Source organism: Phyllopteryx taeniolatus, chromosome 2 (genome assembly GCF_024500385.1).
Source record: "Phyllopteryx taeniolatus isolate TA_2022b chromosome 2, UOR_Ptae_1.2, whole genome shotgun sequence".
In the NCBI taxonomy this organism is placed as follows: domain Eukaryota; kingdom Metazoa; phylum Chordata; class Actinopteri; order Syngnathiformes; family Syngnathidae; genus Phyllopteryx; species Phyllopteryx taeniolatus.
The window spans coordinates 12,310,112-12,330,513 of record NC_084503.1 but is presented as its reverse complement, the minus strand read 5'-3'; the positions used below and the strand labels follow the sequence as shown (position 1 = coordinate 12,330,513).

General features: G+C 41.5%; 1 protein-coding gene across 11 annotated transcripts in view; it reads right to left on the bottom strand.

The window, feature by feature from the left end:
* Window positions 1-81: 81 nt before the first annotated feature.
* The window catches only part of myo9aa (myosin IXAa), a 176,904-nt gene continuing 156,583 nt past the window's right edge, over window positions 82-20,402 (bottom strand). For 6 of the 11 annotated variants that reach the window (XM_061760855.1, XM_061760846.1, XM_061760869.1 and 3 more), the window contains 21 exons: window positions 19,630-19,779; window positions 17,396-17,706; window positions 15,269-16,957; window positions 12,378-12,477; window positions 11,977-12,183; window positions 11,175-11,272; window positions 10,922-11,052; window positions 10,558-10,778; window positions 9,841-9,957; window positions 9,541-9,729; window positions 9,387-9,434; window positions 8,166-8,277; window positions 7,399-7,460; window positions 6,987-7,179; window positions 6,726-6,854; window positions 6,522-6,627; window positions 6,313-6,444; window positions 6,074-6,197; window positions 3,198-3,406; window positions 2,973-3,112; window positions 82-2,046 (listed from right to left, as the gene is read on the bottom strand). In XM_061760855.1, the coding sequence (XP_061616839.1) occupies window positions 1,556-2,046; window positions 2,973-3,112; window positions 3,198-3,406; window positions 6,074-6,197; window positions 6,313-6,444; window positions 6,522-6,627; window positions 6,726-6,854; window positions 6,987-7,179; window positions 7,399-7,460; window positions 8,166-8,277; window positions 9,387-9,434; window positions 9,541-9,729; window positions 9,841-9,957; window positions 10,558-10,778; window positions 10,922-11,052; window positions 11,175-11,272; window positions 11,977-12,183; window positions 12,378-12,477; window positions 15,269-16,957; window positions 17,396-17,706; window positions 19,630-19,779 (4,959 nt within the window). In that variant the 3' untranslated portion in view covers window positions 82-1,555. The remainder of the gene's footprint in view (window positions 2,047-2,972; window positions 3,113-3,197; window positions 3,407-6,073; window positions 6,198-6,312; window positions 6,445-6,521; window positions 6,628-6,725; window positions 6,855-6,986; window positions 7,180-7,398; window positions 7,461-8,165; window positions 8,278-9,386; window positions 9,435-9,540; window positions 9,730-9,840; window positions 9,958-10,557; window positions 10,779-10,921; window positions 11,053-11,174; window positions 11,273-11,976; window positions 12,184-12,377; window positions 12,478-15,268; window positions 16,958-17,395; window positions 17,707-19,629; window positions 19,780-20,402) is intronic. The other 5 variants (XM_061760862.1, XM_061760928.1, XM_061760885.1 and 2 more) reach the window with 4 other exon arrangements.

The following is a 20,402-nucleotide window of genomic DNA, read 5'->3' as shown; positions in this document are numbered from 1 at the left end:
AAAGTGAAAACTTTAAGGGGATCTGAATACTTTCACTGTAAATCCAAGTTGATCTTTTTGCATGCACATGACGAACCAGCATGGTTTTGATTGATGTAGCAAACCTTTTAATATGTCACAAATTCAGTAAAAACAATCAGTCACAAAAATATTCAATCTCCCTGTGTGTGGCCATACCACTCCCAAAACCACAACTGGTAGTAAAAGCAGGATTTAAAATGTTTCCTTTCCACACATTGATCACCTTTACAAGACATTCTAATTGTTAACATTAGATTATTCATTAATATTAGACTTCAAGATGTCTCTGCAAAAGCTGAGACATAGTTTGATAAATAAACTCAAATTACACAGGAGCAAAATAAGATATAGAATTTCACATAAACTCATCTTTCTGCACTTGATGAAATAATCCAAGGTTAAGAATAAAACTGCTTTTAGACCAAAAGCACTATACGGACGGCAGATTGTTGGTGTTGTTCTTAAACCTTATTGAGTACTTAATAATTTAGATCCTCAAGGCCTCAAAGACCTTGATCTTTTCCCATATAACAACACTACCTTGAAAAGTGACACCTCGAGGCTACAGATGACAGAATACAGGAATCAAGACAGACAACATGGTGGTTTTATATTATTTTTTGGTTGCTATTGAGCAAACAGTCAGGGAGGCTTTGATATTGGGGTGTCACAATAGATGGCATTTTTGTTCATTACACTGTACTGTACATTAGAGTTGATTTATGGCTGTTAAATAGTTAATGCAAAGACTCTATACACATCTGACATTGTTCGCAGCACACAAGTCCCCTTGGCAGGAATTACACACCAACTAACTTGGTCCCTTTGATGGTGGTAGCTCCCTTGTAGTGTGGAAAAGTAGCATATAAGTATAGTCTCTCATGAGCGCTTGGCACATGAACACATGCATAAAGCCTCCATTGCCCAAATCTGTAACTTCTGACCAAAACAGCTAAGGAAAAAGAAAGAAAAAAGAAGATAAATATTTCACTTCGACTACCCAGCATAAGCTGGTGTTCCAGCTTTTGACATTATTTATATCTGTATGGGCTAATAAGAATTTCTGTGACATTAAAATTCATTAAATACAAGGGAAAATTACATTTTGCAATCAAGCAACCACTGTTTACATTGATTGTTAAGAACTGGAAACTCATAGAGCAGCTAATAATTGTGAGATTTAGATCCAATACAACATCAATTATCCCTGAACACATTTGATTTTTGTGGGACAATACTTCTGCTTTTCAGCCCTGGAATATTCACTGATTCTGTGGTCTTTTGCACATTTAAACATTCCCTTTGCTCTGTCATCCAGACCAGCACATCTCCTCTGTGGAGCTGCCAAGGCACTGTGAGAGCTTGGGTGGCTGCTTTGACCACAGAAGAGGACCTCTTTCTGCTGACCATCTTGTACCTCTACATTGGCCCCCACATGGTGGTGGAAACACTACACAGGGCACTTCGGTACAATTGTTTGACAGGTTATAAGGCTAAGTAAGAGTGCATCCAGGGAGTGTCATCATGGTGTCCTTCATACCATGAATTCATTACTCCCATACGACACAAGCTGCTGCTGTATGTCGGGTAGTTCCCTGCTGTGACCACCGCCTTCTCCGGTATGCCTCTGGGATAAATGTTTTGCCCCCCTAAATTTCTGTTTGCCTCTCTCTGGATTGAAGGTGCCGTGGCTGGTAAACTGTGGTCTTTCGTCAAACACGCTCTCCAGCTCTGCTGTGGGACTGCAATTTAAACTGTCAGAGCAGGAAGCTTGAGGTGCATTCTGGGCCTGTGATGCACCTGAGCTTGAAGAGGGAGACTTGGAAGTGGAGTGGAACCGAAAACCACGGCTGCTACTAGAGATGGGGGAAGGTGACGGCTGGAAGTGTGATGAGGAGGAGTAGGGGGAAACAGAGGAAGAATCGATTGAATCCTGGGACTCGGGTTGCCGTCTCAGAGTGCGATGTCGTGGGTTCTTTCCATCAGATATCCGTGACCAAGGGGAAGTCAAAAGTGGACCTCTCTCTGAAAGATATGGACAATTACGTTTTCATCTATTTATAAAGGGATTCTTATTACAACACAAGGGCAATGTTGAGCAGGGTAGTTATACAGAGTGTTTCAAAAGTCACTCATGGTTTTGTACTGTTAATTAAACATTTAATTGAAACAAAGTGGATTCAATTCACAGGGTAAAACCTACATTAACTATGAATATTTGTGGTACCATCTTTGATTTGGAATGTTCATCCATAAGTGAGTAGTATACCTCTACACGTGTACCACTTTTTTTCGTAGGAATCAAGCCACTATTTCACGCATGCCCGACCATCATCTGACAACATTTCAGGAGTCATTGACGCACACGCGTTTCTGATACATTCTTAAAGTGTTAAGGAGATTCTGACGAATTGTTCCATAGACTTTCGACTTGATGATGAAAGTCATTTTCCAACAAGATTGTGCCCCAGTGCATTATTCGCGTCAGGTTTGTGCATTTGTGGATGAGCAGTTCCCGGATTGGTGGATTGGTCGTTGTGTTCCCGTGGAATGGGCTCCTCGTTCACCTGAGCTCACACAATGTGATTTTTTTTTCCTGTGGGGTTACATCAAGTCGAAATTCTATGGATGAAGGCCTTGGGATATCCCAATGCTTGAAGAATGTATCCGAAACGAGTGTGCTTCAATGACTCCCGAAATGTTGTCAGATGTTGGTCAGGCATGCATAAAACAGTGGCTTGATTGCTACCAAAAAGGTGGTGCACGTCGAGGTGTACCACTGACTTGAACATTCTTAGTCAAATATGGCAGCACAAATATTCTCAGTTAGTGTAGGTTTTACCCTGTGAATTTCATCTACTTTGTTTCAATTAAAATGTTCAACACACCAGACAAAACCACGAGTGACTTTTGAAACACCCTGTATTTACAGCTTCTATATAGCGACATACCAGAGAAGTCTGAAATGACTTCAGAGTCCACAGTGAGGCTTTCAGAGCTGTCAGCTGTACCGATAGAGGCCTCTGACTCCAGAGTCTCATCATCCGATGCTCGTGGCTCCAGAGTCAGCATCTCAAAAGTCAGCTCCTCTCTGTCGGAGCAAGCATTCACATTAGCATGTGAGCTCAACACACATCATTAGGTACTTGCTAATTGTGTGCAGCGACAGCATTTACTTCTTTTTTTGCATGTTCTCGATTTCCTCCGTCAGCACTCTCTCCTCCTGCTCCATTGCTGCGTGCTGATGCGCGGAGATTTCAAACAAAGACTCGGTTCCCTCGTCTCCCTCGCTCTCCTCTTTTAAGGTGTCTGTCAAAGAGGGAAATCGCGGGCTCACAGGAGGCGAAGGCGAGTGGAAGCTGAGACGCCGAAGGTTACTTTTTCCCTGGAAAACAAATCACTGGGATAAGAGCAGGGTTCAAGTTACGTGGGAGCCAATGGGAGTACCCACAAAGCGCACCTGAGCGCCCATAAAGAAGGTAAATTCATCAATCTGTAGGGGTCCTTTTTTCATGCTTAAAAATATAGCATTGATATTTTTTTTCAGGTAAAATGTACAGATGCATCTCAATATATTACAATACAGTGTTGCCTCGCTATGTTGCGGTTTGTTTCATATTGATATCGCGCAAAGTTCCCCATATCGTGGGATTTTGAGTGTATGCTTTCATTTTCTTTCGTGGTAAAATAAACGCTTCCTAGCCTAAAACATTACAACTACTTAAAAAAATAAAAAATTAAAATTCTTTAAAGCACACATTACAAGGAATAGAAGGTACATACTGTACAGTGCTACTGTACATCACTGTTTGTTTAAGAGTACACAAAGTGTTTCTAAGAGTATGGTCGAGATTAATAGGAGTATGGGAAATAGCCTGGGGAGGGTCATACAGCCTTAAAATATGTGGTCGCTACTTCGCACATTTCACTTATTGCGGGGGTGGTCCGGAACCTAACCCCTGCGATAATCGAGGGATTACTGTATCATAGAAAAGTTCATTTTATTTCAGGAGTTCACAATTACAAAAGTGAAACTCATACTTCACTCCTATGAATCATTATCAGTAGATTCAACAAATATAGCCATTTTCTACCAACTATATAAAATGTTTGATTGTTTCTTATGGAATATTACCATTTATTGAACTAGTAAATTTGGGGTTTTCCTTCGCCAAAGCTATGTAACGAATATCACAGACTCCAAAAAGACAGAACTCCAAACCAAAGGACAAATGGCCATCAGTAATACCGTCACACCGCATCGTTCCTTCTGAAGACAAAGAGAGGTAACTCAAGCACCCCACTGGGTACAACGACCAAAAGACAGAAAGTCTGGACAAACTTTATTAGCGATAGCTTGATAAATCCGATCTGCAAAGCCACAAACTCGTGGATCAGAGAGAATTCGTCCCTTTTGAAGGTTCCATTATCAACAACAAGAGGACCCCTTTGGTGGTAAAGCGGTGCTGAACAGTGAAGCAGCCGCACCCCTAAGAAGGGAATCTTGGGACTGACAAACTGTTGATGCAAAGCTTAAGCTCGTGTTTTGGTGTCTTTTTCTTATATTGCAGATGATAAAATGTGATTTTTATTTCGTATTTATTTAAACAAATATACGAAATAATAGTATTAGTGTGGCGATGAAGATACGTTTAAAATTACACCATAAGTCATGTTTAGATTCAAAGGAAGGACAATTCACGACAAAGTTATTTTCCGTACCTCAAGACTTGGTAAGAATTATGAGCCAAGCGTGAGATACGAGAGCAAGTTTAGTCACACCAAATTCTTTTTTCAACAAAATTTGCACACAAACCTTCGCACTCATCATAAACTCGAGTGGGTCCATCCCTCTCCTTATTGTATGTATCCCGGGAAGTTTAAAAGAAGCAGCTCTCGGCCTGCCTGTTTTAGCTTTGAAAAAGGAAAAGAAGCTTTTGGTTCTGCTCTGATTACTGACCTCGCGGGGTGCTACGTTTCGACCTAGCCAGCTCCTTTCTTTTCATCTTTTATTCACTTCAAAACGCTTGAATTTGTGGAAGTCTGCACCATTTGCACAATGGTCACTGTACCAGACTATTGCTCTATTAGTCATTTCAAACTGCTCTATCTTCCTAGAGGACTGCATCATTTGCACCATTGTTAAAAACAACAAACAAACAAAAATTGTATCGGCATTACCACATTACCAGTAACCGTTCATTGCGCAGTACTGTGACTTTATGTCTCAAAAGTATTTTCTGTCAATTGGCTGTCTGATGTCGTACTGGAGCGGCTCGAACTACCGGAGACAAATTCCTTGTTTTTTTTTTACATACTTGGCAAATAAAGATCATTCTGATTTTCCTCCCTTTTCTCTTTGATTGCATGTAGAATTAGAAAATAAAACTGACAAAATACGTGGACTGTGCTCTGTGTGTTTCTTGAATCAAAGATTAGAACCTCTAAAGTCGGCGAACTACCCAAATTACATGAGTATAGCAACCCTTCAGAAATCAAGGTTTTGTTGTTGCTAGGACCTGTTCAAAATAAACAAAGCAATGTGGTGCCCCTTTTAACAAAGATTATATACTGGGTAATGCCAACACTTAAGTTTCACTTTATCTCACTTGTGGTCGTGGGAGGTACTGCTGCTGCTTGTGATCTTACAACAAATTAAGTCTATTTATTGAATAAATCCTACAGCTATAATTATCAAAATGGTCTTCATCCATAGAATTTCGACTTGATGTAACCCCACAAGAAAAAAAAATCACATTGTGTGAGATCAGATGAACGGGGAGCCCATTCCACGGGACCACAACGACCAATCCACCAATCCGGGAACTGCTCATCCAGAAATGCACAAACCTCACGCGAATAATGCACTGGGGCACAATCTTGTTGGAAAATGACTTTCATCGTCAAGTCGAAAGTCTATGGAACAATTCGTCAGAATCTCCTTAACACTTTAAGAATGTATCAGAAACGCGTGAAATGGCACAGAACAGAAGTTATGTACAGGCGGCTCAGCCTTTTTTTCGAAGGAACAACAGTCACCATTTGATCTTACCATTGATCTTCGGATGAAGGTCAGTCTGCATTTGGCCTTATTTTCAGCAAACTCCAGGGTATTGATGTCCTTCAGTCGCACTTTGTACTTTGTCATCTGTTCACAAATGACAAGTTCGACACACCTATGGAGGGACAAAAATACACCTCAGTGGGACTACAAACATTTCCTGTCCACACAAATAGTACACAATATTTTAGTCTTGTATTTTCACTTGACTAAAGGTACAGGTTGCTTACGCTGTGGTCTTGCTGATGTCCTGGACGCTCTGAAGTGGATCAATAGTGTCTGGACATCGCAGGATACACGGAGCAAAAACTATGGCCAAGGCATTAGCTGACATTCGGTTTGTCTCCTCTTGCAAAGCAATCCTGAAAGTATGAATTCAGTGTCTGACTACTCTGTCAGCAGCAATTCCTTTTACAGTGTTCAAATCCCCTGCGCTTACCTGACAAGATGAAATATGAGGCGTTCCAGTGTGTTCAGGTGAGTTCTGTTTAGCTGGTCAACAACCGAATACACCCCTCTAATCATTTCTTTTCTATCCTGCAAACCTGAGGAAGCACAAAACACATTTTTATTTGTAGGCACTCACAGGAATAGAGAATGTGCAGTGGAAGGCATTTTTAACACATACATGCTCATGACTTACCCATAGCACGTATAAACTCCTCATACAGCTCAAACGTCATCAGAGGACTCGGCAGGTCTCGCAACCACTGCTTGAACACACTCGCAATCACATGGATGTTGTAGTCATCCAGATTCATGCTCTCCACATCTGTGGCAACAAGGAGATGTGCAGAAAGAGAAAGCAAAGTTCAACTTGTATGAACGGGCATCTTTAAATCTTTCCCATCCATGGTTTCAAGATCCAATTTTTACAACAATTGTAACTCGTTGCTAAAGTTACCTGTGTCAAGTCCCTGTTTCAGTTCTCTAATTTTATTGGTGGAGCCTGATTTTCGATAGATTCCCTCAGTGTAGAGGCCGTGCATCTCGATGTAGTTGATTAGCTTCTCCACCACAAGGGGCACTGTTCGCTCATCATTTGTCAGACGTGACACCTCAACACCAAATTGTCTCGGGGAAAGCTCTGGGTCAAACTGCTCACAGTGCCAAAAATATTGCTTAATTACACATGCAGATACACCAATACAATAAAAGAAATGAAAATGAAACGCTCGCTTGCTCATTTTGAGTAAAAACAAAGTATTGACCTGAAGAAGGGGTATCTATCAGCATTTCAGTGAATAAATAAGTGTACACTGTATAGGCTACAATAACACAATTCAAGTCATTGGAATTGTATGGGGCCGACTCACCTTCTTACTGCATTTAGTGGTCGTCTTTTGGCAGCACTTTCTGTGGCAGGCATAACGGCACACTGGGTAAGCACAGCGAGAACAATCAAACGCATTATTCCCGTTATCCAAATAAAGGCGATGCCTCCTCATCTTTCAGCGAGTCAGAAATAAAAACTACGAGATTAAGATGGCAGAGCAGCATTGGTGGGCATGAGGAGACTATACTGAGTGAAGAAAGGACAAATTGTGAGGAGAAATTTCTAGAGTCACAGACCCCATGAGTCCAGTTGAAGACAATCTGATTAGGACAGAGGAGGGAGAGAGGACGAGATGTGTTTTCAAAGGCCAGTCTCAGACACTGTATATGTGCGTTATATGGCGTACGGTCGGGTGAGATCATGAGAAAGTCTTTATGACGCATCGGGCCATAGAGGTACTAGTTGCATTAAAAAAAAACATGGAATTGCACTACCTGAGACTAATCAAAAATGGGTGTTACTTGGGTGTTATTTTAGGTCACAAGTAATATATTGTGTGGTTTTATCACATGGTTTGTTAAAACACGACACTGTTAGCAAGTGTAAGTGTTTAAGGTCAAAAAGTGGATTTTTGGTTCAATTACAAACATACAAAACTAATAGAATTGCTAACAAAGTTCTTCAGCAAGAAGTAAATGTTGGTTTCTTTTTGTTTTGTTTCAGAAACCATTGAATGAAATAACAGTTCAACTACTTTCACAAATAATTAGTATAAAAATCTATTATCTTGTGTGTAAGCATACTCACATTTGCAAACACAGGCACGATCCATCATCCAAATGAGCGATGAGCAGTATTCACAGTAGGTAGGGATGCTATATTGGGTGGACTTGAAGATGTGGCCATTATGCTCCTCTACCTTTATATGGGAGGGGAACAAACGTCTATTAGAAAGGTTTCACTTCACTGTAGATGATATTGACGTTTTGGGCAAACGTACTGGAACACACCTCTCAATTAATTATTTAATCAGAGTTTGCCCTGAATCCTAAATCTTCAGCATAACAATACATTTTGGACAATTGTATGCTTCCAACAGGGAATGGTTCAGTCATTAATTTTCCGTACCGCTTCTCCTCACTAGGGTGGTGGGCGTGCTGGAGCCTATCCCAGCTATCTTCAGGCGAGAGGCGGGGTACACCCTGAACTGGTCGCCAGCTAATCGCAGGCCAACAGGGAACAGTTTAGGGGAACACCCGTTTCTGTTCCTAATACTCCAAGATCCATAATGGAATGCCTGGATGCGCTACAAGGTTTTATAGCAAGACCCCGTTGGTCTTCTGGATAAATGGACAAGTCCCCACAAACAACAATCTTGTTCTTGTAATTATAATGTGAGGTGTCCTCACACCTTCGTCCATGTAATGTACAGTGTTTAAGTACATTATATACACCGTCAAGCCCTAATATAATGACCACTTGCACAACGTAATGATATTTCCAATACATAAGCTTTATCAAATATTCGTGACAATGTGTGGTCAATGACAGATAGAGTAGTATCATGTTATATATTATGTAATATGTTTACAATCGTTGTTGTAGTTTGCATTAGTGTATAGTGGTGTAAAACTGTACACACAAAATCTTAGTAGCAGCATCATACTAAGAGCGGCTACTAATATCTTTGACCCTCTCACCTTCAACTGAGGACAACAAAATATTAGACACAGCTCCCATAATAATGTAGTGAAGTTCTCCCCCACTCCAAATTACAATCCCAATTCCCAATTAAATTCACACCTCTCCGACAGGGTCAGTCAAAACTGAACATTATTACATTTGCAAAGGCAGAATTTTTGATACAGCTCTTATATATCATAATATTGTGCAAGTGGTAGTAATGTTGTAGCTGGTTAGTGTATACGCTTTATTAAGTTATTGTATAACTTAGAATGTAAAGGCAAGTCGTCCCTTGTGATTCTCGGATAAATATTATATAATGATGACGTCAATGAAGAAACCTACGATGTCTGCATCTTTCTTCCTCCGCTTTTTGCGTTCAGGTTTAGGTTGCTGTAAAACAAAGAGACATCACAGACATGTGCATGTTTATTTCAAATATGATCCACACCACTTGAAATGCTGTATAGTTGAAACCAAAGGTTTGTGATGGCATTACCTTAGTTTGTGTGCTGTCCATAGGTTTATATTCAGTCATGAACTCATCCAGGAAGACTTTAAAGGTGTTAACCCAAACTTTGACCGGCGACTCTCTCCAGTCCCTCTGCTCCTGCCGCATGGTCTTCTCCAGGATTTGCTCAAACAGAGCGTGGAGGTCTTTGTAGCGGATGCTCTTACCATCGTCCAACTGGCATAAGATGGGCATAGAATTGATCAAGTTACTGTGGAAACAATTTTCCAGCCAAAGCAGATCGTACTGTGCTGGGTGAACGGACGGTGATCCAGTAAGATTACATACCGCCAAGGCTGTGGAATAGGAGTTGAAGATATTCAAACGGAATTCCTTCAGTGCTTTTTTGAATACAACGTCCACCATGGTATCCTTCTTGCTGTCCTCTGTGTCCAAGTCATTGAGCTAAAATAAAACATCACAAGTAAACTAAACATAGCTGTAAATGTCTCACAGCAGAATGTCTTTTAATTATTTCGCCTCTTTTTATGACACAGGCATTGGATTTGAAAAGAAAGCAACATGTGAATGATGGCTTTCATTTTGCAGCTTTCCAAAAATATGTCTTATACGTTGAGCATTATATGCATTTGTACAAATGTTCTGAAAGGTATTTTTTGCAGTGTACCCCAATAACATGAGACACTTAAGTATTTGGACAATTGACTGACAAGCAGTGTCTTGGCCAGGTGGTCTTTGCTTGATTGTTACTTCAAGACACATTATGTAGATTAAAGCTCCGCTGGTGATTTTAAGTGTTGAACGTGACTGGAGCTACCAAAATGCAACAAGGCACGTGAAAGAGGCCGTGAACACCTTGACCGTTTCATTTTAAATCCATTACAGATGCATGAAGGCAAAAATATTTAAAGCTTGTGTAACTGTCCAAATATTTTATTACATTACCAGCAATCTCATAGAAACCTTAACAAAAGTGTGTAGGCTTTCTTATTTTATCCTACAAAGGCCATTAAGGAATCCGCGTGTGTGTGTGTGTGGCCATACCTTCTTCATAAGAAAGTCATTCATGCTTCTGTAGTCATTGGTGCAGGTGAGGATCTGCAGGCTATCACTTGCCCACTGAATAGGTTCCACCGCCACACTGCTGATCTTTACACTGCGCCTTCGCTTCAACTTGGGAGAAGGTTCCTTATTCTCTTTCAAGTCTCTGAACCCTCGGTCCAATGTCGGGTCAGGACTGCAGCGAGGTGACAGGTTTTCTTGACCTGTGGAACGAACCAGAAGCTCAGTCAGAGAGATTGTGATAGCAGAGTTTCTAATCTAAAAGTATGTTGAGGTTCCATTACGTCCACACTCAACAACCTTTGATTCTATTGAGAGACAAAAAAAAAGAAATGATCTTGAAGACCTCTCAGCAATGGCCCAGCATCTCCATGGTCTCCATCCAGGGAATCGGCCCCACAAATCAGCTTCTCTCTGGAGGTCTTCTTATCACTGTGCTTAGTCTTGCCCCAGAAACGCATCTTCCCGCGAACTCTGCTAAAAAGGAAAGTACGGAACATCTTATAATAAACACTATGTGATTGCAGCATAAAATTGTGTTTCAAATGTACAACATGCATGATTCATTTCCATTGGTTATTTTTAGGAAAACAACAAACCTTCCGTCCTGTGAGTTCTTGCGCAAAGATTCCACTTTTCTTAAATCTCCTGATGACAAAACTTTGTGTAGATTCTTCTTTGCTTCTGGGCCTGCAGGCTGGAATAACAGTGTGTGAGAACGTTCATAAGGCCAAAGTGGAGACAAAATCTGCCTGAAACGTTGGTCTATAACACGGCCTACCAGTAGATGGCAGCATTATCTTGTATCATGCCTAGATCACCCCCCACAACACCGCCAAGTAGTACCTAACTATAACTGAGTGTACTAAAAACTCAAAGTTTTGGCACGACAAATTTTACACTTAAATCATGTTGAGAGAGCTAAAATTAAAACAGACGACAAAGGCATGCACATTTTGCACAAAATACTGTGAACATTGGGCAAAAAAACTGCAGAAACACCTGTGAGAGAAAGAAAGGTAAAGTTATGTTAGTAAACCCACTAAAAGTTTAGTAGAAGGTCTGGGAAAACACATTTGAAAAATCGCCCTGCTTCCATCTTGTGTGAAATTAACATTTACTCTTGATGAACATCTTTGAAATGGAGGATTAGGGGCCCTTTGATTCATCAACTAATTTTCCAACAGTTGTTTTCTTCTTCTCGAGGACAGCTTGTTTTTCCAATACCAACATATTTTTGGGCATTTCAAAATGTGTCTTCCACTGAGTCCTTTGAATAAAACAGATGTGGTAGCTCAGTATAAAGAAGTGTGAGGTCTCTATGCTGTCGGGGTTAGGAGAAAAGAAGCAGACGTAAAGAACGTAGCCAAGGCCAGCAATGGCATCAATGTGGCCCGTTACCATGTCGGAGTCACTAAAACACGAGCCTCCGAGGCCTTCCTCCGTGGAGCTCTGCTTGGAGAGGGGTAGAGGGGAATGTTCGGGACTGGTGCCGTCATTGTCATCCTCATCTGAATCGCCCCCAACAGAAAGGACAGGTGCGCGGGTGAGGAAGTCTGAGCGAGTCCGTGACATTCGGGCTTTCTTTTTGTGCCCCACTCTGCCCACCTGGAGTTCACCGGAAGTGATAACAGTATGTTGAAACAGTAAGAGGCTACAGCCCTGTTGCTGTCATAGCCTTGTTCTTCTACAGGAAGTTGTGTTTCACCACCTGTTCTCAAATACTGTACTTACACTCATTCTTTGCACCAAAATGTAGAATTCACCACATTTATTTATCAGAAAAATGCTCGATTGCTTACATCATGCGGTTTTGCTCCTTTAGGCAGTCTGGAAACATATGCAGGCCCCTCTGTGGGGACGGCTTGTGGCGTCTCTTTGGTGACGTTAACACTGTCAAATCTGAAGTGAAAATAGTGAAGAAAAAAAACATTCACTCTCAAATCTGAAATGCAAATAGTGAAGAAAAAAAAAGGAAAAAACAATCAAAGAGGTTAATTTGGCCAACAGCTCTCAGTTTACATGGAAATAAAAGACAACTTGACCTGTACAAATTGCATTATGTCTTCTCTGGCTCTAGAGGGAGCTCTTATTGCAGATAATGTAATCAGGGTCAGCTCGGTTTGAGACGTAAGATTTAAATCATTTGCAGCAAGGAGAGCTTGAATTTACTTACAGTGGGTACGGAAAGTATTCAGACCCCCTTATTTTTCACTCTGTTATATTGCAGACATTTGCTAAAATCATTAAGTTAACTTTTTCCCCCTCATTAATGTACACACAGCACCCCATATTGACAGCAAAAAAACTGAATTGTTGAAATATTTGCAGATTAAAAAAAGAAAAACTGAAATATCACACAGCCATAAGTATTCAGACGCTTTGCTCAGTATTTAGTAGAAGCACCCTTTTGAGCTAATACAGTCATGAGTCTTTTTGGGAATGATGCAACAAGTTTTTCATACCTGGATTTGGGGATCCTCTGCCATTCCTCCTTGTACAACCATTTTCAGGTCTCTCCAGAAATGCTCAATTGGGTTTAAGTCAGGGCTCTGGCTGGGCCATTCAAGAGCAGTCACGGAATTGTTCTGAAGCCACTCCTTCGTTATTTTAGCTGTGTGCTTAGGGTCTTTGTCTTGTTGGAAGGTGAACCTTCGTCCCAGTCTGAGTGAGGTCTTGAGCACTCTGGAGAAGGTTTTCGTGCAGGATATCCCTGTACTTGGACGCGTTCATCTTTCCTTCGATTGCAACCAGTCGTCCTGTCCCTGCAGCTGAAAAACACCCCCACAGCATGCTGCTGCCACCACCATGCTTCACTGTTGGGACTGTATTGGACAGGTGATGAGCAGTGCCTGGTTTTCTCCACACATACTGCTTAGAATTAAGGCCAGAAAGTTCTATCTTGGTCTCATCAGACCAGAGAATCTTATTTCTCACAGTCTTGGAGTCCTTCAGGTGTTTTTTTTAGCAAACTCGATGCAGGCTTTCATGTGTCTTGCACTGAGGAGAGGCTTCCGTTGGGCCACTCTGCCATAAAGCCCCAACTGGTGGAGGGCTGCAGTGATGGTTGACTTTCTGGAACTTTCTCCCATCTTCTGACTGCATCTTTGGAGCTCAGCCACAGTGATCTATGGGTTCTTCTTTACCTCTCTCACAAAGGGTCTTCTTCCCCGATTGCTCAGTTTGGCCGAACAACCAGCTCTTGGAAGGGTTCTGGTCGTCCTAAATGTCTTCCAATTAAGGATTATGGAGGGTACTGTGCTATTTAGAACCTTAAGTGCAGCAGAATTTTTTTTGTAACCTTGGCCAGATCTGTGCATTGCCACAATTCTGTCTCTCAGCTCTTCAGGCAGTTCCTTTGACCTCATGATTCTCATTTGCTCTGACATGCACTGTGAGCTGTAAAGTCTTATATAGACAGGTGTGTGCCTTTCCTAATTAAGTCCAATCAGTATAATCAAACACAGCTGGACTCCAATGAAGGTGTAGAACCATCTCAAGGGTGATCAGAAGAAATGGACAGCACCTGAGTTAAATATGAGTGTCCCAGCAAAGGGTCTGAATACGTATGGCTGTGCAATATTTCAGTTTTTCTTTTTTAATAAATCTGCTAAAATGTCAACAATTCTGTTTTCTTTCTTTCAATATGGGGTGCTGTGTGTACATTAATGAGGGGGGGGGGGGGGGGGGAATGAGCTTAAATGATTTGAGCAAATGGTTGCAATATAAAGAATGAAAACTTTAAGGGGGTCTCAATACTTTCCATACCCACTGTGCATCGCAAAATATGCTAGACATGTTAAGAGGTGTGTCTTTCAGTGTCTGTTTCTATTTCGCTGTATATCACCCCAAATGTGTCGCTTTAATTCAAGAATTAGTTTAAGCAAATGATTATGCATGCAGTCGTACACAATCCAATGAGCGGTAAGACAGTGTTGTATAAAATCTTCCTTTACACAGATAAGTTCAATTTAGTAGCCAAGTAGCTAAATAAGGTAACCAAAATACAGGGTGTTGCAATTTTTTTGTAGTCTAATAACATAGCCAATTGTCAGTCAAATCATCACAAAGATTTTTAAAACCTTTTTTAAAATGTGTTTCCCTTTTTCTTATTTTCCAGGGTGAAGAACGACGAGCAATGAAATTGCATTTTGTGTGTCAAATTAGCTCTAACACAGTCAACAAATTGTGTGCAGCTTGCATTTTCAAGAAAACTCAAAACTTGGTATAGTGGAGAGCAGATTTAAATGTTGTACAAAAAGAGGAAGGCTGTCTGTGCAGAGCTACAGTTTGTCCGGCAGGTGCTGAACGACTGACTTAACGTATGTCGTGTCACAGACGGTGTGCATGTTGAACATTTGTCTTCACAAATGTTTGTGGAATCAAATCTAGATCTTTTTTAAGTGTGTTGATGGTATCACAATAAAGATGATATAATTTCAGTTTTCTAAGTACTCAGTTATTCATATTTAAAAAAAAACGATTTATATGAAATAATGAAACCCCAATACATGTTGCTGAGTGGAGCAATGTGCTGCCACACTCTCCTCCCTCAGATATTAAAGGCATTTACTGAGAAATACTGATGCTGAGCTGAAGTGATAAACCCAACAAATATTTAAGGTCCGTAAAAACACTGGTTAATACTCTCAGCAGTGGCTGAATGAAAACAGTTTATTAACATAATACTTACTGAGCAAACTTTACTTTGTCTTTGGGAGCGAAGAAGATGTTGCCTGACTTGTCTGTCAGGCTGACTGTGGAGCCCTGATTACGCTGCACTTTCTTGGCGGCTGTCACTCTGGTAGCGCCATCTTTGGATTCCAGGGTGAGTTTGGGTGCCCAGCCCTCCGCAGCAGGCTTGCCGTCCTTACGCCTCTCGGTGGCGCCAGAGGCAGGTGGCGGAGGCAGCTGGGGAATAGCGGCACTGCTGGGCATACTCCCCCCTTGTGAGGAGTGTACCGAAGGGTCAGACGATTCCGACTGGGTTCTACTGTGATGAACTATCCCTGATGTTCTCTCAATGAGCAGAGATCTAGGTCTTGGTGGTGTGCTAGAGGTGGCAGGTCCACCAGTATTTTGTTCACTCTGCCGGCTCTGTTGTATCTTCCGCAGAGCCTCTCCCCTCTGTTTCTCAAACATCTCTCTCTCATTCTGAGCAAAGAAAAGGCGCTGACGCTCCAACGCTTCTTTCTGTTTTCGTATCTGTTCCATCATCTCCCTCTCATTCTGTTGTTGCTGATTACGCTGCCTCTCCTCCTCGTCATCGTTCAGCCTTACCAGCTTCTCCAAGGCAACGTGATCGACCTGAGGGAGGACAGTGGAAACAGGGTAGGGTACATGAAGTACTGGAGCCGGAACATGCGCTTGCATCTTCTTCTGAGACCCTGAGTCACAAACCTCAACACAGGGATAGACCAGCTCGTTCAGCTCTTCACTCAGTGGGATTTCTTTCTGCATACTGATGACCACCACCACCGGCCTCGGTGTTGATTCTCGCCTTTCTTTTGAAGGTTGAATGGTGGTAGTTGTAGAGACGGCAATCTTTGTGTTCTTTACGGGCGCCCCACTTGGATGACTAAGAATGGCAGTGCTGCTTTCACTAGCAGGGACATAAAAGGTCGGGAGGTAGTTCTCGAGTTTGGACGGATGAGTGGAGGAGACGACAGGGTCTATTTGTTGCTGAGAATGGCTTCCGGCATCTAAAGGTGGCAACCTGTTCAGTTGCTCCGTCTTTGGGCTTATAGAGAGAGCCTCCATACTTGGATCTGACAGTGCTCCGAGTGAGCCAATAGGCGAGCAAAGGTCTTCACTGTCAGTTACCTCCTCTGTAGCTTTGGGAGCATCCTCAATACTTAAGAGTTCAAAGCTGCCTTTGGAGCTCTGACTGTCAGGTGTGCCCTGTGGGGAACACAGAGGGGGAGTGATGGAAGGCACCAGTTCAACAGACCAGCGCCTTTCCTCAGAAGTGGGTGAGCTTCCACCACAGGTTGCACGGACCTTGAGGAGCTCCAGACTGAATTTGGCTTGCTCCAACTCTCGCATCCGCCGGCTCTCTCTCTTGGCCCGAGTGGCTTTCTGGCTGAGCTCATCAGCTGCTCTGAGCTTCTCTCGCACCACGACTGTGGATGTAGATGCCTCTGAGTGCCATTGAGGTGAGATGGCATATTCTCCTCCCACTCCTCCCTCCTTGAACTCTCCATCTGTGCTGCTTATGACATTGAGCGTCCTTTCCCGTTCCTCGTAGGAGTGGTCCTCCCAAGTGCTAAGTTCCAAATCCATGACTTTCTCAAAAGGCTCCTCTTCTGGTGAAAAGCTCACCTGCCCATTCCGTAGTTGATACTTGCTCTCCCTAAGCTTCTGCTTGGTCAGTTCTCTGAAGCTGGTGATTGAAAAGACATAGGAACAGTTTTAGCTCATTTAAAACTAGATTCTTATGACATTAGTTTACACTCTGTTTTGAACACAGCTCGGTGTATCCAAATCAAACATCCAACTACCTTAAAATGTTTTCACGAGAGTTAGCGGCTAATATGAAAATGGTTGCTTTTCGCAGATCAGCGGATTGTAGAGCTGCTTTGTGTCCTTGCTCATACTAAAATTGGTTTGAACGCTGAACATTGACCAAGTCCACTGGGAGACCAGTGTGCAAATGTTCATCTACTTTTTCCACCAGCTTGACCTACAATGTTTCTTGTGATTAAACTGGTCATGTTTCAAATGTTCAGAACTATGTTGTGATTATCACTCCCTGAAGACAAATCCGAATTGGCGCTAACAAATAACTAAACGTTTGTTTAACACCTGTTGTATGTCTTACCGTTCCCGAGCAAGGTAGCCTCGGATTACAGCCTGGAGGTGCACGGCAGCAGCGTATAGACGCAAATAGGCCTCTCTCGCCCAATGACAGCGCCAGGCAGTCTGAATGACAAGCGCTGCCGTGCAGCGTCGACACAGCCACAGTCGCCACGCCCTCTGAAGCACCAGCGCAGCCTCCTTCCACAAAGTGAATCTCTGACGTTCCCGGTACCCCCGCCAATGTGTCTGCAGGCACAATGCTGCCTCCTCATGGGCATTCTGATTTATTTGCGCTTCCTCATCGTCCATGGGTCGGTACAAGCGCCACCATTTCTGCCAGCAAAAATAATCATAATAATAATGCTACTCAAGTTTAATGTCAGTTATCTATAAGGAGGATATGCATTCATTTGGAACAATGGCATTTTTTAAATATTTTCTGGCAGGAACTATTTAAGACGTTAGAAGGGTGTACATCAGTGGTAAGCAACCTTTTCAAGCCTAAGATCAGTTTTTTTCCCCCTCCCCCACAGAATGTAAGTGAAATCTACCACTATCTTTCAAAAAACACATGCCACAGGTCACGCTGTTCTGTCATTTATTTTTTTCACTTTTGACAAGACAAGCGCATATAACGCAAAGATTAGTACTTGGTAGGCTGAACTATTATAAAACCACAAGTATACCACTGTAGCTTTGTAACAAATGCAGAAATGTTGGCATGAACATCCATCCGTCCATCCATTTTCTGTACCGCTTATTATCCTCACTAGGTTCGTGGGCGTGCTGGAGCCTATCCCACAAAAACATCTAAATCTAATTAAACTGAATGTCAAACATTTTCCCTCACAGCTCTTCTGTGAATGTTGTGGAAAGGGTTGGATACAAAACCAATTAATTGACTCATGCTTTGTAATTCCAGAAATCAATTACTAATTGGTTCAGACGGGCACATAATTGTTTGGGATCATGGAAATAACTTATCTCTGAGGTTCTGCGCACACTTTGAATCTTTGATTGAATTTCCTCTTTATATTCAAAGTTAACAAAGGACGTGTGTGCCATCACACTCATTGGCTCTCAACTCACCATCCGTAAGGTTCCTTGTATTTAGCCAATAAATGGCTAACTTGGAAATATGTTTCTGTCGCGGCATCGTTGAGGTTGTCATGAGTTAGGTGCAGCCGCTCGAGGTTACCTCGTTTGTTTATAGATGCAAAGTATTTGCATATGAGACATATCGTCTTCCCATTTGATGACATGAGAAATTTGTTTTCCCATTCCTGATGGAAATATTACTTCACTTTTTTTTTTTTTTTTTGCCCAAGTGGTCCAGACGACTCCTACTTTGACGTTTGCAGGCACACTAGTAGCCTAACCTTTTTGTGCTTCTAAAAATAAAATGAAGGACATTATAAAACAGAACAATTTATAATTTGATTATCCAAATGAATGAAGAACCCAGTCATAAACATCCAAACAAAAAGTGCTTAAAATAAAATAAAAGAAAAATAATAATAAAAAGAATAATGACTTTTTTTCTCTCTTTTTTTAATTATATCAATTAGAATCGAGTATTTACCAAGACCATGGTATAATACTGTGGGCTCTCACACAAACATTGTAGCTGCACTTCCACGCGCCTTAAAAAAAAAAAAAAAAAAAAAAAAAAAAAAAAACATAGATTGATCTATTTTTTCTTTAGCTATTTATATTTTTTTTGTTTTAGAAAATAGAGCTGTTGTAACAGTCTTGGAAACATGAATATTATTCCATACACTAGGTTCCATTTTCCATGCTAATAATTTATTAAATGAAATTCCATACTCTTCCATACCTTCCTTACTTGGGTAGGAACCCGAGTAAAAGACCGACAATTTCCAAACTGAGTCTGTTTAAAAAATAACTAGTAAAAAAGCTCTGCGTAAAAACGGTCAGTTTCATAATTTAGGGAGTGTTTCATTGACAATATTTTGAAGTAGTTCCTCTTGAAATAGGAGATAAACTCTGAATTTCTCATACCAAAAATCCTGCAAGGGGGAAAAAAAAAAAAAAAAAGGAAAAAATGGCATTGCTCAATTCGATGACAGGGGAAATATCCTGGACTAGCTATGGTTTTATCCAAATATACATAACTCAGCCCATCATGCATAATCACTTCCTAACTATAGCAGAAAAAAAAACTGGCTTTTTTACAGGCAATGTAAACATGTAAAGTATACGATGAAAGCTATGTAGAAGCGGAAAGATGTGTACCTGGATGCAGACTGCCGCTGCTCTCATTCTAAGAAACTGCTTCCTCACCAGTCGAGCTCTGAACCGTTGTTGCAGCATGATGATGAGCCTGAGAACCTCACCATGGAGTTTAGCCTGCAGTTGCTGACGCTCTGCCTCCCGGAGAAACACCTGAAAGGAGGGAGCACCACAGAGTTAGGGTAAGGCAACAATGCCTTAATAAAGGCCAAAGTTTGAGATATAAACCTACACTCCCCCTTAGTACTCCGAAAAGTCAGGAACACAAAAGCACACACACAAAATTCAAATATCTCTGACACATGGCCTCAAAAATGTCAGGTATGATCTTGTAATTATATAGACAGCATTCTGAAAGCATGGAATCATCCATGTTGAGGACACACACCCACCAATGGGGCACTGTCTTCATTACATCCTTATACTGGGAGAAGTAATATCAGCTCTGACCCCACAGTATCCCTTCTTCATGTTCAGATAATTCAATGTGCCGAGCCATTTCAAACAAAACATGGTTTTGATTCAGTCAATGTTTGTTTCTGTAATGACAAAGGCAATAATCTGAAAAAGCAAATGCATGACAGCATGATGACATACAGGCTACGTTAACACTGCAGGACATGATGCCCAATTTTTATTTATTTGTTTTGTTAAATCTGATCTTTTTATGTAATCATTCACATTACAGAAACAAATGCAACTTTTACTATGGATGGAATGAGTCTGTGACGTCATCCGCATGTGCACAAAATAGGACGTCGCGTTTACAGAATATT